We start from the raw sequence: 15,127 nt of genomic DNA, 5'->3' as shown, positions 1-15,127 counted from the left end.
GAGACAGTGTTTGTGCAGCAATCGCCAACATAGTGTAACTGAGACGGAATAAGGGGAACCAGCCCGCATTCGCCGAGGCAGATGGAAAACCGCCTTAAAAACCATCCACAGGCTGGCCGGGCGGGCTCCTCACTACATTGGTCTGTACTCCTCTGGAATGCGGTCGCGCGGCAGCCGACCCTTACCAGATATGACTGGTGGAGGACACCGAAAAACTTCAAAGGAGGGCAGCTCGTTTTGTATTGTTGCGAAATAAGGGAGAGAGAGTGCTAGGAGTAAGATACGCGAAAGGGATGGCAATCATTAAAAGCAAGACATTTTTCGTTGCGGCGAGGTCTTTTCACGAAATTACTATCATCAACTTTCTCCTCCGAATACGAAAATATTTTGTTGATGCCCACGAGCCGGTCGCGGTGGTCTCGCGGTTCTAGGCGCTCAGTCCGGAGCCGCGCGACTGCTACGGTCGCAGGTTCGAATCCCGCCTCGGGCATGGATGTGTGTGATGTCCTTAGGTTAGTTAGGTTTAAGTAGTTCTACGTTCTAGGGGACTGATGACCATAGATGTTACGTCCCATAGTGCTCAGAGCCATTTGAACCATTTGACGCCCACGCACATAAGGAGAAAGATCACCTACATACAGTAAGATAAATCGAGTTCCGCTCGGAAAGTTTAAAGTGTTCCTTTTTCCCCGCGTTGTTCGGGAATGGAAGGCAGAGAAATTGCTTGAAGGTGATATCGTGAAACACCTGCCACACACTCGAGTGTGAATTGGAGAATAATCATGTACATGTAAATGTAGGAAAGACTGCGGCCGCGTTCATGTCCTTACCGTGTACCTGATCTTGGGCCCGATCTCCAGTGACATCGAGGTTGAACCCTGCTTATTCATGTACGATTACTACGCTGGTGTGCAAAACTTAAGGACAAAAGCAGCTTTCGCATGATGTGTCACTGACAAGTAACATAGCTCGGTGAAACTTTGACTATACATAAGACGGAACTGCTACAGTATTGTACAGACGGTAACGGAAAGAAATACGCGTTGAGACAAACAGAAATGAGATCGTTATTCAAAGACAATAATTACACTGAAGTCTCTCTCTCTCTCTCTCTCTCTCTCTCATATATACCACTTGTCACAATCTCCTACAGTCACAATCTCCGCGCCAACTATTGCTTTTAACGTTGTTAATGGACTGCCAAAATGCACTACATTCGTGTAAGTATCTAAGTGTACCATTAGATATCTCCGTATTGCAGTAGCGTCGGTGATTTCATGCGAAACACACTAATATTTCTTTGAAAAAATTAATGGGGTCGAGGTTTCAGGCAGAAACCACTGGTACTCAAAGAGTTAGCCGAGCGAAAGACAGGACAGTTCATTCGTCGAATATTCTCTTGTTCCAAGAGCTTCTCCATGTACACTGAGAGGCCAAGGATAGAGCATTGCACATGCCTAAGTTCAGAAGTGTTCACAACTCTGGCAGTCTGTGGAGCTTCAGCTTGGTGTTAACATCGTCAAATAGAGGCAATGTAATAGTTAGGATACAGTGTATGTCGAGATTAATTGCAATTTAACTCATCATATCATTTCTTTTGAAAATCATTATTCGAGCACGTAGAAGCGGTTGAAATATAAGAACTCCACGTCGCCAGACTTACTACAACGACGAGCGTTCCACATATGTTGCAATGGCTGAGTGGTTACGCTTTAGACTGATGGTTTACCATCGCAAAGGATGAGCGTTCGAATCTAACTGGAGTCGATTGTGATTTTCTTTTTTATTTAGACATGTGCAGGTAATATTTTCAACCTTAATTCGCTACAAATTGTGCAGTTGTAGGCTTTTCTTGATTCCACGATAAACTGATCAGCTGTCTGGCGCATTTTCAAGTCCTCACGCGCGGCTCACACGAGTGATTGGATGTGCCTTTCAGAACTGTTGCTTCCAGTTTAGAATTCGTTCTTCAAGTACGGTAGGCATATTTGACGGTTACGCTAAAAAGAAGAGATCGTTAGCTCCTTGACAGCATGTCAGCTTACTGTAGTACGTGTCGAAACGAATCTCACCGCAGTTTTTTTCTTTTTTTTTTTTAATTGCTTCGCAGGGATTTCGTGCTTTATTTACTTTTTGTTATTTTACTTTTTCCGCTATTCTCTTCACTAACTAACTAACTACGGTTTCTGAATTTCATGTCTAAAAATAATCCTTCTTGGAAGGTAATATTTATCTGACCTCCCATAACAATAAAAATAATCATCCTTGGACGGCGATTGTTCATCTTGCCTCCCATAAAAATACAAATAATATAGAAGCAAGTACGAGATTTGTATTTTGATATTAATAACAAGTAGACCTTTTACAGAAAAATGGAATAAAATAAAATGAAGAATAGGCTACGTATAGCTTCAGTATTTAGTCCACATACCACTGGCATCAAGAACAGCTTGGATCTTTCGACTATAGAAGTGACAAGTCTATGGAAAAAGTTCCCATCCATGGAAATTCTCTCCATTGAAGAATGAACCAAATCCCTTAGGGCAGTCACAGTACCCGGAGAAGGGTCTGGCCAATTGTCCCGCAGAGTCTTCTGAAGTTGAGCCATACGTGCTCTATGGTATTGAAATCAGATGACGTTGGAGGCCACGGAAGGCACTGAATAATATTCTCCCTCCTCTGAAACCAGATCTGAATCCTAGTGCTGTTGTGTAATGGCTGATTATCGTGTTGGTAAGTAAGACATCCTTCGGTGTACCAAAGTCGAACCCAGGAATGATTACACTTTCAAGGAAATGTTCATAGCATGCTGAATTGAACTTGCCTTGGATACGTTCTAAAGTTCCTGCACCCATGTATGACATCCAGCCCCAACATTTCACATTTATGCATCCGCTTCTGGCGCGTGTGGCCACGAAATGCGCATCATATCGTTGCCCATTTGAGCAGTAAACATGAGCAGGACCTCTGCTCGCGGACTCAATTGTGCACTCGCCCTAGAAAATGACTTTCCTCCTATCAACATCTTCCCAGGAACTGACAATTGCTAGCCTATCTACGACTTGTTCGTCAGGCAAAGGTTCTTTGATAAGAAGGGGGCATTCTGGGCCGTCCTCACCAATTCTTCATCTTGTCTCCGTTTAGAGAGCTGTGATTTTCCACGTACTGGACAACTCGATATCTCACCATTATCTCTAAATCGTCTAATCCGTCTCTTTGCTATGGACGCATCAGCACCATAACGACGCACTAACACTGTTTTAAAAGAGAGAAAACCTATGACTATGCCTATTAGCTAATACGTTTCTCTTAGCTAAGAACTATAGAGACACTAGGAGGCGGTCGAAGTAATTGCAAACAAATACATTCATTTTCAATATTTTTACTATGACCATCTGTCTGTTTATTTAAAGATTAGACTATTATAAAACTGAATCCTTTGAAAGAATGTGGAACCTAGAAAAGCCTACAACTGGACAATTTGTAACAAATTAAAGTTTAAAATATTACCTGCACAGGTCTTTAAAAAAAAGTGACAAATGACTCCTATCAGATTCGAACGCCCGTCCTCTACGTTCATAAACCGTCAGCTTATCCAATCACACGTTGAAACAGATATGAAACGCTTGACGTCGTAGCAATTCTACCGACGTGGAATTCTTATATAATGGTTTTCAAAAGAAATGATGCGATGAGTTAAATTGCAATGAATCTCGACATATACTGTAACCTAACTATAATATTATTTCTACTTCATCGTGTAAATACCAAACTGAAGCTCCACAGAAGGCTAGAGTTGTGAACATTGGCACTTCTGAACTTGGGCATGCGCGTTCTCGGACTCTAAATTATTCGGCCCGAGCAGTTTTTTGCCTCTCTTTGTACGCTATTCGATGTGATAGCGTATTTTCAGGGAAGAATGAACCCAGAAAAGACGCACATCGGGAAGAGGTACAATGCACTTCCAATTAACCATGTCGTCTTATGGCACCCTTCCTATCTAATCGCCCATCCTTTGTCAGTATTAACAATAACAATTCCCATACCTTCCACTCCACTGCAGGAAAGCCCCAAGGCTCCGTCCCTCTCCTCTCGTTTATCTCCTCTGGACGCTGATATGCCCAAATCATCCCCACTAGTCCCCCTCGTCCAGTATGCTGATAACACCGCTTTCCTCGCCCTCTCCCCTACACTCCAGAAATCCAACAATCCCTCCAAATCCAACGATCCCTCCAAATCCAGCTCAATCAGTTTAGCTCCTGGCATAACAAATGGCTCCTCAAGATCAACCCCTCCAAAACCCAGGGAATCATTATAAGAAAAACCAACTGCACCTTCAGCCTCCACGATTTCTACCTTACCGTTACCACCGTTCTATCCAGCTAATAACATACTAAAATAACTTGGACTAACCACTGGCAACTAAGGCGGAAACCACCTCAATAGCGATCCCACAGAAAGCCCAAAATATAGTAAAACTACTAACTGGCCAAACCTGTGGCTTGCACCACTTCACTGTTCTCCACACCTACAAAACCTTGATCGGACCCATACTTTGCTGCTGCATGGATATCCGCCCCCCCCCCCCCCCCCCAAGTTCTATATGTCCCTCCAGATCCTTGAATGCCATGCACTCCACCTCACTTCCCACATCCATCTAGTTTCCCCAATATGAATCCTTTATCAACTCATCAAATTCCCATCTCTCCTCACACTGAACTCCAAAACACCTACACCATCCGCAAACCCGACTCCGATAATCCTATAGTTTCCCCTCTACTTTCCAATCCGCGCTGCTGCCAACTCCCACCAATCCTACATCTACGCACGCTCCACATACTCTGCCAAAGGAGCTTAACCGTCTCCCCCTCCCAGATCATGAACTCCGTTCCGACATTTATCCCTCCTACGAACGTTAAACCCACCACAGCTATTCCACCTCTGCTTTCCCTCCCTTCTCCGTATTTTCCATACCACCCCTTTTTTCCTCTTCATCTTTCTTTACTTAGGCCTTTCCCTTAACAAATTTTAGCCTCATTAATACGCCCTTCGCCCCAAACCGTCTTGTATTCCAAAACTCGCTCCTACCCCACACTACCTCCGCACCAATGCTCCATTCATATACCATCTTCATTCTATCCTTCTGAATGATCACCATTCCCACTTTAATAACAGACCACCTACCCGAGAGCAAGTCCTTCCAAGCTTTCGTGACAGTGAAGTGCTTCATTGTAACATCAGTGTTCTGCATCAAGGTTTTTTAATATGTTTTTAAATGTAATCTTACTGTGCTTCTGAGTTTTATCTTTTATTACAATTGTTTTTAGCTAAATGCGAAGGAAGTCAAGTCTTTTATACATAAAAACTTTCATTTTATTTTCACCTTTAAATCTTTAAACTCATTGTAAGTATATCACCTTTTTGTTTATTATCTTTCATCTCATTTAGATTTTTCTTGTCAGTTGTCAGAAGAGAGAAGAGCAGGTTGATTGTATCGCTAACGGCTCACCCCCCCCCCCCCCCCCCAAGCCCCAATATGGGGCGAGGGGCGGATGAAATAACAATAGATCGAAAAAAAGTAGTACAGTGACACAGTAACTTTAACCAGTGCGTGTAGTGTGTTCAAATATTTAGACATCAGTGTGCTCATGCAACACTATTCCTCCACATACCATAACACGTGTACCACCATAACGACCACGTTCGACAATGTTCCTGAGTGTATTACGCGTTCCCAACTCTAGCCACATGAGGGCACGTCCTGCGTTGTTTATCATAATCGTTTTGCCCATCCAGGTGTAATGGCGTGGGGAGCCATAATGTTGCACGGACGTATTGACCTACAAGTCTTTGAACACAGTACAATGACCGGTCAACGTTAATGTGACACTGTACTCGTTTCCCACGCGCTTCTTTTCACGGGTGCACTCGGCCCTACTTAATTTTTTGTGGATTATAATATGCGGCCGAATCGAACAGCGCGGGTGGAGGAGCTCTTGGAACGAGAGGATTTTCGGCAAACTGACTGGCCTGCCCATTCCCTCGATTTAAATCTCATCGAGCAACTGTGGGATGCGCTGGGGAGACGTACTCCTGTATGTGCACAGGCGACAACGACCATCCAGCAGGTGTTAGTCGAGCTGGTGTAAGACTGGAACGCCCTACCACTAGAACACCTTGCCGGTAACAACCCTGTAGCCAGTATGGCAGCTCGTCTGTGGCGATCACACGCCAAGTCCTTTCATTTGTAATATCAGGGGACCATGAGAAATCGCGGTGACTTAAGTGGAACTATTGTCTCTGAATAAGTATTATTTCTGATCGTCTCAATTCGCATTACTTTCTGTTACCTTCTGCACTGTACTGTAGTAGTTCTGACTATGTATGGTCAACATTTCATCGAGTTATATTACTTGGCAGATAAACACATGCGAAAGTTACTTTCGTCCTTACGTTCTGCACATCAGTGTAGTTAAATTAGTCTTAACTAATAAGAATGGTTTCAACACAGTACTACCCTACTGCAGATCGTATGCTCTTTCCTACTATCGCCCAGAAAGCCAGCTCATTTAGCCAGTTATAAAGAGAGGGGGGAGAGGGTGTTCCAACGACGTATCGTGACGTAGCTACATATCTTCCTCACACAGTTTCTTGTCAGAAACGATTGTCGTGTTCATTGCTAGAAGAAAAACGGAAAGCCTACAATACATTCCTTTGGCTCTTGTGTAGCTTTTGAACGAAGTGGCAAATTTTGAAGCATCAATGTTCTTTGCTGTTTCAGTTTCAAATAAAAATTCTTCCAGTTCGAAATAATGTAAGGATTTACATGCCATCTACTTGCAGAACATTCGATACTAAGTCCAATAATTGATCAACTACATGCAATACATCGGTTGCGAGCTATCCAGAAGAACCATATTGCCCATCATCTAAAGCAAGTTATAGAAATCCCAGTCAAGTGTATCGAATGGACAATTAAATCCATTCCATAAAAAAGAGGCTAATGTCCGCTAATGTGTCATTTTGCTCGGCGTGTACGATTTAATTTACAATAGAGTCCCTACTAACCGTGAACCTCTGTAGACGTGACTTCTCTGGGAGAAAATAAGTGAATAGACTATGACAGTCTGAATAATAACAACAACAATAACAATAACAACAAGGCGATGGTGCATGTAGCACACAGAACTCTCTCTTTAACACAAAGTAAGCTGTCTCGGCTCTTTAACTAAGAAAATTTACTTTCTCCTCAGGCGGACATATACATTCTAAAGTTAATTACCATCGTGTTTATGTAAAGTAGAGCGGCAGAGCTGCATAGAAATGAGATTACACGCTTTCAGTGAGAGGCAGACGAAGAGAGTCGCTCAGCTCGATTACCTTGCTGTACAGCTCAAAAGCTGTGAACTGCGTGGCAGCGTACGGGAAGATCCGCACCATCTGCGCCCCATTGCCTTTGTACAGAGCGAAGAACCGCTCCTTCCTCACGATGTGCCGAAGACCCGAGAACACACCTAAAAGAACATTGAAGAAAAGAGTGTTAGCTTTGGAAATGTAACTGTCCCAAGAAGTTTCATACTGCTCCTTGTACTTTGTTATCTTCCGACTGCTCATTACAAACGCTACAACGGTATCTCAATAAAGAGACTGCTCCTCCCTGAATTAGAATTACAGCCTAGCGTAGCCGGCCGAAGTGGCCGTGCGGTTCTGGGCGCTGCAGTCTGGAGCCGAGCGACTGCTCCGGTCGCAGGTTCGAATCCTGCCTCGGGCATGGATGTGTGTGATGACCTTAGGTTAGTTAGGTGTAATTAGTTCTAAGTTCTAGGCGACTGATGACCTCAGAAGTTAAGTCGCATAGTGCTCAGAGCCATTTGAACAGACTAGCGTAATTAATATTGTTCAACGAATTGATCATATTCAAAGTGATTTCCATTTTGCAATGAGGATAAAACTCGGATGTTAACAGCTGCCCTCTAATTCTACTGACATTGACTTAAAAGTAAATGGATAAATATTAAATCAATATTAGGGATTATTTTTCCTTTTCAGAGAACAGCAGGTCTGGAACAATTCAAATAACCTACAGTATCTGATAACAAAATTAGTAGCGAACATCTAGAGCACGTCAAATGGTATTAGTATTTAGAGGAACTACTAGGGAAAGATAGGAAATCGGGCGAACAATCAGCGTGGTTACAGAATATAGCAAAATTAAAAAATCTTCCACGCACTAGGATCGTGCAAACATACTGTCGTTTTATCATCGCATAGAGCTCCAATGAAGGACATAGTAACAAGCATCCCTGATGCAGAGAAACAGAAAGAGTTGAAAAATAAATAATTCGCCACGTCCAGAGGAATCCCAATTCGGTTTTACAAAGAGTACTTTATGGCACTGGCCCATCAGTTGGCTCGCATTTGCAGCGAATTAACTGTCCAGCGCAAACTTCCATGCGACCTGATGAAAGCGGACATGACTCCTGTATATAAGAAGGGCAAAAGAAAGGATCCGAAAAATTTCAGACCAATATCCTTAACATCGGTTTGATACAGAATCCTTGAACATATTCTCAGTTCGAATAGAATAAATTTTCTTGAGACCGAAAACCTTATATCCACGAATCAGCATAGTTTTAGAAAGCATCGCTGGTGCGAAACTCAGCTTGGCCGTTTCTCACATGATATACTGCGAACTATAGATGAAGGACAACAGACAGACTCCATGTTTCTAGTTTTGACACGGTGCCCCACTGCAGACGTTAAGGAAGGTACGAGCACATGGAACAGGTCCCCAGATGTGTGAGTAGCTCGAAGATTTCTTAAGTTATAGAATTTAATATTTTGTCCCCGACGGAGAGTGTTCATCAGAGACAGGGTATCGTCAGGGGTGTCCCAGGAAAGTGTGATAGGACCGCCATTTTTTTTTCTATATAAGTAAATGATCTGGGAGACAGGGTGGCCAGCAATCTGCGGTTGTTTTCTCATGATGCTCTGGTGCACGGGAAGGTGTCGAAGTTGAGTGATTGAAGGAGGCTACAAGATGACTTAGTCAAAATTTCTAGTTGGTGTGATGAATGGCAGCTAGCTCTAAATGTAGAAAAACGTAAGTTATTGCGGATGAGCAGGAAAAACAAACCCATAATGATCGGATGCAGCGATCACAGTGTCCTGCTTGACACAGTCACATCGTTTAAATATCTATGCGTAACGTTGCAAACGATACGAAACGGAACTAGGATGTAAAGATTGTATCAGGGAAAGCGAACGGTCGGCTTCGCCTTACTGGGAGAGTTTTAGGAAAGAGTGGTTCATCTGTAAACGAGACCGCGTACAGGACACTCGTGCGACCCATTCTTGAGTACTGTTCTAGTGTTTGGGATCCGCGATAGATCGGATTAAACGAAGATATTGAAGCAATTCGGAGCCAGCGTACTACATTTTTTACTTGTAGATTCAAGCAACACGTAAGTGCTCAGGAGAACCTTCGGGGCTGCAAATGGGAGGTAAAGCGACATTCGTTTCGAGGAACGTTATTGAGAACATTTCGAGAACCGGCATTTGAAGCTGACTGCAGAACGATTCTACTGTCGCTAACATGTATTTCGCATAAGGACCACGAAGGTAAGATATGAGAAATTAGGGCGCATACTGAGATATATAGTCACTAGATTTTCTCTCGCTCTATTTGCGACTGGAGCAGCGAAGGAAATAACTAGTAGTGGTACAGTGTACCCTCCGCCACGCACCGTATGTTGGCTTGCGAAGTATGTATATAGATGTAGAAAATCAGTATTTCCAAAGACGAATGAAAAATACGTTTGTTGGAATGCTTCTCGGAAAGAGAAATGCATCTGCAAAGAAAAACACAGACAAGACGTCAGTGTGACCATTTCTACAGTACTGATCCGGTGTTTGGAGTTCTTATCAAGTAGGCCTTACAATTGACATTGAACGAATTCAGAGACGCGCTTCTAAGATGATAATAGCATATACAAAAGTAACAGAAATGCTCGGATAACTTAAACACGAAATCGGAGAAGAACGACTGGATTTTCGCGAACCATGTTAAGTAAATTGTAAGAACCCATATCCGAAGAAGTCGGTGCCATCATTATGCTGCCACCACCGTCTATCTTGCGCAGGCATCATACATATGACAACAGAGATTAGGACACGTACACATACATATAGACATTTTCCTTACACAAGCACGTGAATTGAGTCAATGTTAGTAAATGCCAAACGAGGTGCATGATCGCAGTTACAAGTTCCCTACCCACCGGCTTCCAGGGGCAACAAAAATTTGGATTCTCAATACTACGTGTAATTATTGACCGAATTTAATAATTTAAAACGCTGTAATAACCTACTCATTAAAACGGTATAATACTAATCTACCGATTTAACACAGTAAAACAAGTATTACATCTAAAACTATGTACACCTCTTGAGGCGTAGTAACTGACAGCACGCAAATAACCGGACTACATTCAACCAGTATTTGAGAATGAGAGCACTTAGTGACTTGCAACAAACTTTACACACAATTTAAAGCCTTTACGAAACTTTTTATCGCTGGCACCTGCCCACAAAATGATGGAAAGCTTTATTACTTACTACATTTTCGCTGTTCAGGCAGTAAAACTTCCGCATCAGGCACAACGTTTTAATTTCTTACTTCTTTACTACTGACTGTATTAGCTACACATTTGCATATAGTATATACGTACATCACTGAAAGTGTGTGCAAAAATACATCATTGTACTACATGTATTTTGTGAGATATGACGTCATAGACATTCAGATGCGCGAACAACTAACTTTTGCTTAAAGCGGAGCACAAATTACCTGGACTATACTCATAGAGCGTTTGATAATGAGACCACTTAGCGACTTCCAACAAAATTTAAACATAATTTCAAACCTTTTTTTAAGCTTTTTCTCGCTTACACGCTTAATGTCAAATATTAAAAAAATTAACTCATTTGTTATCAGGCGTTTGAAGCTGCTTTATACGAGGGAGTTCGATTCTTTAAAGAATAGAGGGTTTACTGATAGGACAGAAAATCGATAATATCAGAACAAGTACCCTCCGCTATGCGTTGTACAGTAGCAGTGGAGTCTACCCACACTGACGAAAAGAAATCGCAACGCCAAAAAATAATTAATTAATAAACAGTAATAACATTTCGGGAATACACTTGTCTAGATAACATTTTTAAGTGATTAACGTTGCAGGATCACAGGTTAATGTATCCGCGAGATCAGCCACTGCAAATGTGAAATGCTGATACATTAACAACCGGTACAAACGCAAGAATGTTGAATCCAAGCATGCAAACGTGCATGCAAAGTGTTGTACAGGTGCCTGATGTCAGTTTGTGAGATGGAGTTCCATGCCTGTTGCAATTAGTCGCTCAATGCAGGGACGGTTAATGCTGTTTGTGAGTGACACTTGAGTTGTCGTCCGATGATGTCCCATATGTGCTCGACTGGAGACACATCTGGTGATCGTGCAGGCCAAGTCAACATAGCGACGCTCTGGGTTACAACAGCGGTATTTGGGCGAGCGTTATCCCGTTGGATAACACCCTTTGGAATGCTGTTCTCGAATGGCAGCTCAGCAGGTCGAATCACCAGACAGACGTACAAACTTGCAGCCAGGTTGATTGGGATAGCCGCGAGAGTGCTCCTGCTGTCGTAAGAAATCGCACCCCAGACCATAACCAGGTGTAGGTCCAGTGTGTTTACCTCGCAGACATTGTCTACATTCCTGCTAAGTCTTTTTTCAATATCACAGAAGGAACATATAGGTTCTCGTAGCCATTTTAAATGACCTCGCTCAACCTCAGTGGGGTGTTGATAATGGCGCCTTTGTCGCGTTAAAGGCACTCTTGACCAACATCAACTCACCATGTCCAATCTCAAAGGTACTAGTGCCACTCTTACGCGACTCGCGTGAAATTTGAATAGAGATCATCCTTCAGATGTAGAAACACGCCTACCAACTTTCGTTTATGTTGCACAACTCTTTGCTGGTGCTGCTACTTTTTTTTCCAGTCAGTGTGTACAATCAGGCTGTCTCTCCTAACAGCCTTCTGGCGCCTTTTCTCTGGTGTCTAGGCAGATATTTGGAATTTCGTCTTTGCGATGCGAGATGAAATCCGCTGAAACAAGTACTGCTCATCATGTCTTTCATACGGCATCCCGATTCGACCCGAATCGTCGATTTGTTTCAGGTTACAAACAAAACGATTTTTGATGCGGAATTTTATGTGCCCATTCGATATCAGTCCCAAATTAATATAATGTGCGTTGGTTTTTTGGGGGGGAGTAGACCAGACAGCAGCGAGGTTATCGGTCTCATCGGATTAGGGAAGGACGGGGAAGGAAGTAGGCCGTGCCCTTTCAAAGGAACCATTCCGGCATTTGCCGTGAGGGATTTAGGGAAATCACGGAAAACCTAAATCAGGATGACCGGACGCGGGATTGAACCGTCGTCCTCCCGAATGCGAGTCCAGTGTGCTAACCACTGCGCCACCTCGCTCGGAAAATCTAATGTGATATTCGTTTTATAGATATGTGGTAACAGGAACCGTAGTACACGGAGAATAACCAGTACTGTCGGCCGGGGTGGCCGAGCGGTTCTAGGCGCTTCTTTCCGCAACCGCGCGACTGCTACGGTCGCAGGTTCGAATCCTTCCTCGGGCATGGATGTGTGTGATGTCCTTAGGTTGGTTAGGTTTAAGTAGTTCTAATTTCTAGGGGACTGATGACCTCAGATGTTAAGTCCCATAGTGCTCACAGCCATTTGAACCATTTTGAACCAGTACTCTAGCAGCGACAGAGCAGTGCTGCTGCATGGTGGTAGCAGTCGGCGACGACCAGGGCGGTGTTGTCGTTGCTGAAGTACTGGTTATCCTCCGTGTATTACAGTTCCTGTTGATACATATCTATAAAACGAATATCGCACTAGATTAATCTAGGACCGCACTATCGAACGGGCACGGAGTAATGCGTTTTAGAAATGGTTTTGGTTTTAACGCGAAACAAACAGACGCTTTCCGTCGACACTGGGTCGCATGAAAGACGTCATAAGCAGTATTTATTTGGGATGACTTCAGAAACACGTTGGAAAAACGAAATTCCAAATATAAGGGGCAGTCAGGTGAAACAACGCAACGGAATGGTACCGCTGAAAAGTAATCAGCACACGCGTTAAGACAGTTATCCACTGGGAGACGAAAAGATCAATTCCTCTTGCGTACAACGCGGCCGGCGACTTACAGTTGCCGGCCGGAGTGGCCGAGCGGTTCTAGGCGCTTCAGTCCGGAGCCGCGCGACCGCTACGGTCGCAGGTTCGAATCCTGCCTCGGGCATGGATGTGTGTGATGTCCTTAGGTTAGTTAGGTTTAAGTAGTTCTAATTTCTAGGGGACTGATGACCTCAGATGTTAAGTCCCATAGTGCTCAGAGCCATTTGAACCATTTGAACCACTGACAGTTCCCCAAAAGCACCCACACTTGCACTTTCCCGTCCAATAAAAACCGACGTCCTGCATGTCTTTTTTAAGGTCGCCATAGATGTGAAAATCACACGGTGAAAGACCATGATGTACGGACGATGTTGCAGTGTTTCCCAACCAAATCGCTGAACGTAGCCTTCGTCCGATTGGCAGTGTTGTGGCGGGCGTTGTCGACAAGATGATTCCGACCAATAGCATTCCTGGGCGTTTTGGCTTTATGGCGCGCCGCAGTTCCTGCGAACTGTCTTCATAGCGTTGCACGCTTATTGAGGTTCCATGCTCGAGAAACTCAACGAAGAGAGGGTCCCTGCAGTCGAATAACAAGGTCGCCATAGCCTTATCGGAACTTGTGTGTACAGCTTCGGATTTCTTTGGCGGGGGAGACGTGGTATGTTTCCACTGTTGGCTTACCCGTTTGGCCTCGGGCTGTGGAATGCTGTGGGCACGATAACAACCTACATCACACTGTCAATCAGACGAAGACTACAATTCAGCGATTTGGTTGGGAAACACTGCAACACCCTCCGTACAGCCAGGATCTTTCACTGTGTGATTTTCACATCTTCCGCGACCTGAAGAAAGATGTGTGTGTACATCGATTGCACTCGGACGAGGAAGTGCAAGAGTGGGTGCGATTGTGGAGCCGTCAGCTGCCGACCGCATTTTACGAGACAGGAATTAATCGTCTCCCAGTCGATAACTGTCTTAACGCTCGTGGTGGTTACTATTGAATGGGACCAATTACATTGTCCCGTTGTGGTGGGTGTTCGATTTTCATTAGACTGCCCCTCATATCTGCCGTAACACCAGAGAAAATGCGCCTGACGCGTCTTACGAGTGGACTCGCTATATATGGCAGAGAGTATCTTGATCCACTGCCTTTCCAGTTCCACTCTAAAAATGAAGCGAAGACAAAATTACTGTCTATACGCTTCCGTACGAGCCCTCATTTCTCTTATCTTGTCTTCGTGAACCTTAAGCGAGTTGTATGTTGGTGGCTGTAGGATCGTTCTGCAGTCTGTCGCAAATGCCGGTTCTCTAAACTTTCTCAGTAGTGTTTAGCAAAAAGAACATCATCTTCCCTCCGGGGTTCCTGTTTAAGTTCATGGAGCATTTCGGTAAAACTCGCGTGTTTATCAAACATACCGGTTACAAATCTAACAGCACGCCTCTTAATGGCATCGATGTCTTCCTATAATCCGACCTGATGGGGTCGCAAACACTCGACCGGTGCTCTAGAATGGATCCTCAAGTATTCTGTAAGTGGTCGTCTTTGGAGATGAGCTACACACTCGTATAAACCAGTAAACCGAAGTCGACCATTCGCCTCTCCTACAACTGACCTTACGTGCATATAGCATTTCATGTCGCTATACAAGGTCACTGTGTCACGCAGCCCACCATTAATACAATAATCCAACATTAGAGAATCGTTCTCACTACTCATCTGCATTAATTTACTTTTTGACGCATATTGCGCAATTTGCCATTCACCACACCAAATGTAAATTCTATTCAAGGCATCCTGTATCCTCCCACAGTCACCTAAGGACGACATTTGCCTGTACATTATAGCATCGTCAGAGAACAGTCAAAGACTG

The 15,127-nt window shown here is 43.8% G+C and overlaps 1 protein-coding gene across 2 annotated transcripts in view; it reads right to left on the bottom strand.

Annotated features, from left to right (window-relative positions):
- Window positions 1–15,127, bottom strand: part of LOC124775824 (graves disease carrier protein-like) — a 186,694-nt gene that overhangs the window by 115,131 nt on the left and 56,436 nt on the right. For both annotated transcript variants that reach the window (XM_047250658.1, XM_047250657.1), the window contains exon 3: window positions 7,381–7,514. In XM_047250658.1, coding sequence (XP_047106614.1) covers window positions 7,381–7,514 — 134 coding nt within the window. The remainder of the gene's footprint in view (window positions 1–7,380; window positions 7,515–15,127) is intronic.

This window comes from Schistocerca piceifrons, chromosome 2 (genome assembly GCF_021461385.2).
Source record: "Schistocerca piceifrons isolate TAMUIC-IGC-003096 chromosome 2, iqSchPice1.1, whole genome shotgun sequence".
In the NCBI taxonomy this organism is placed as follows: Eukaryota; Metazoa; Arthropoda; class Insecta; order Orthoptera; family Acrididae; genus Schistocerca; species Schistocerca piceifrons.
This window is presented reverse-complemented; position numbering and strand designations above follow the sequence as displayed.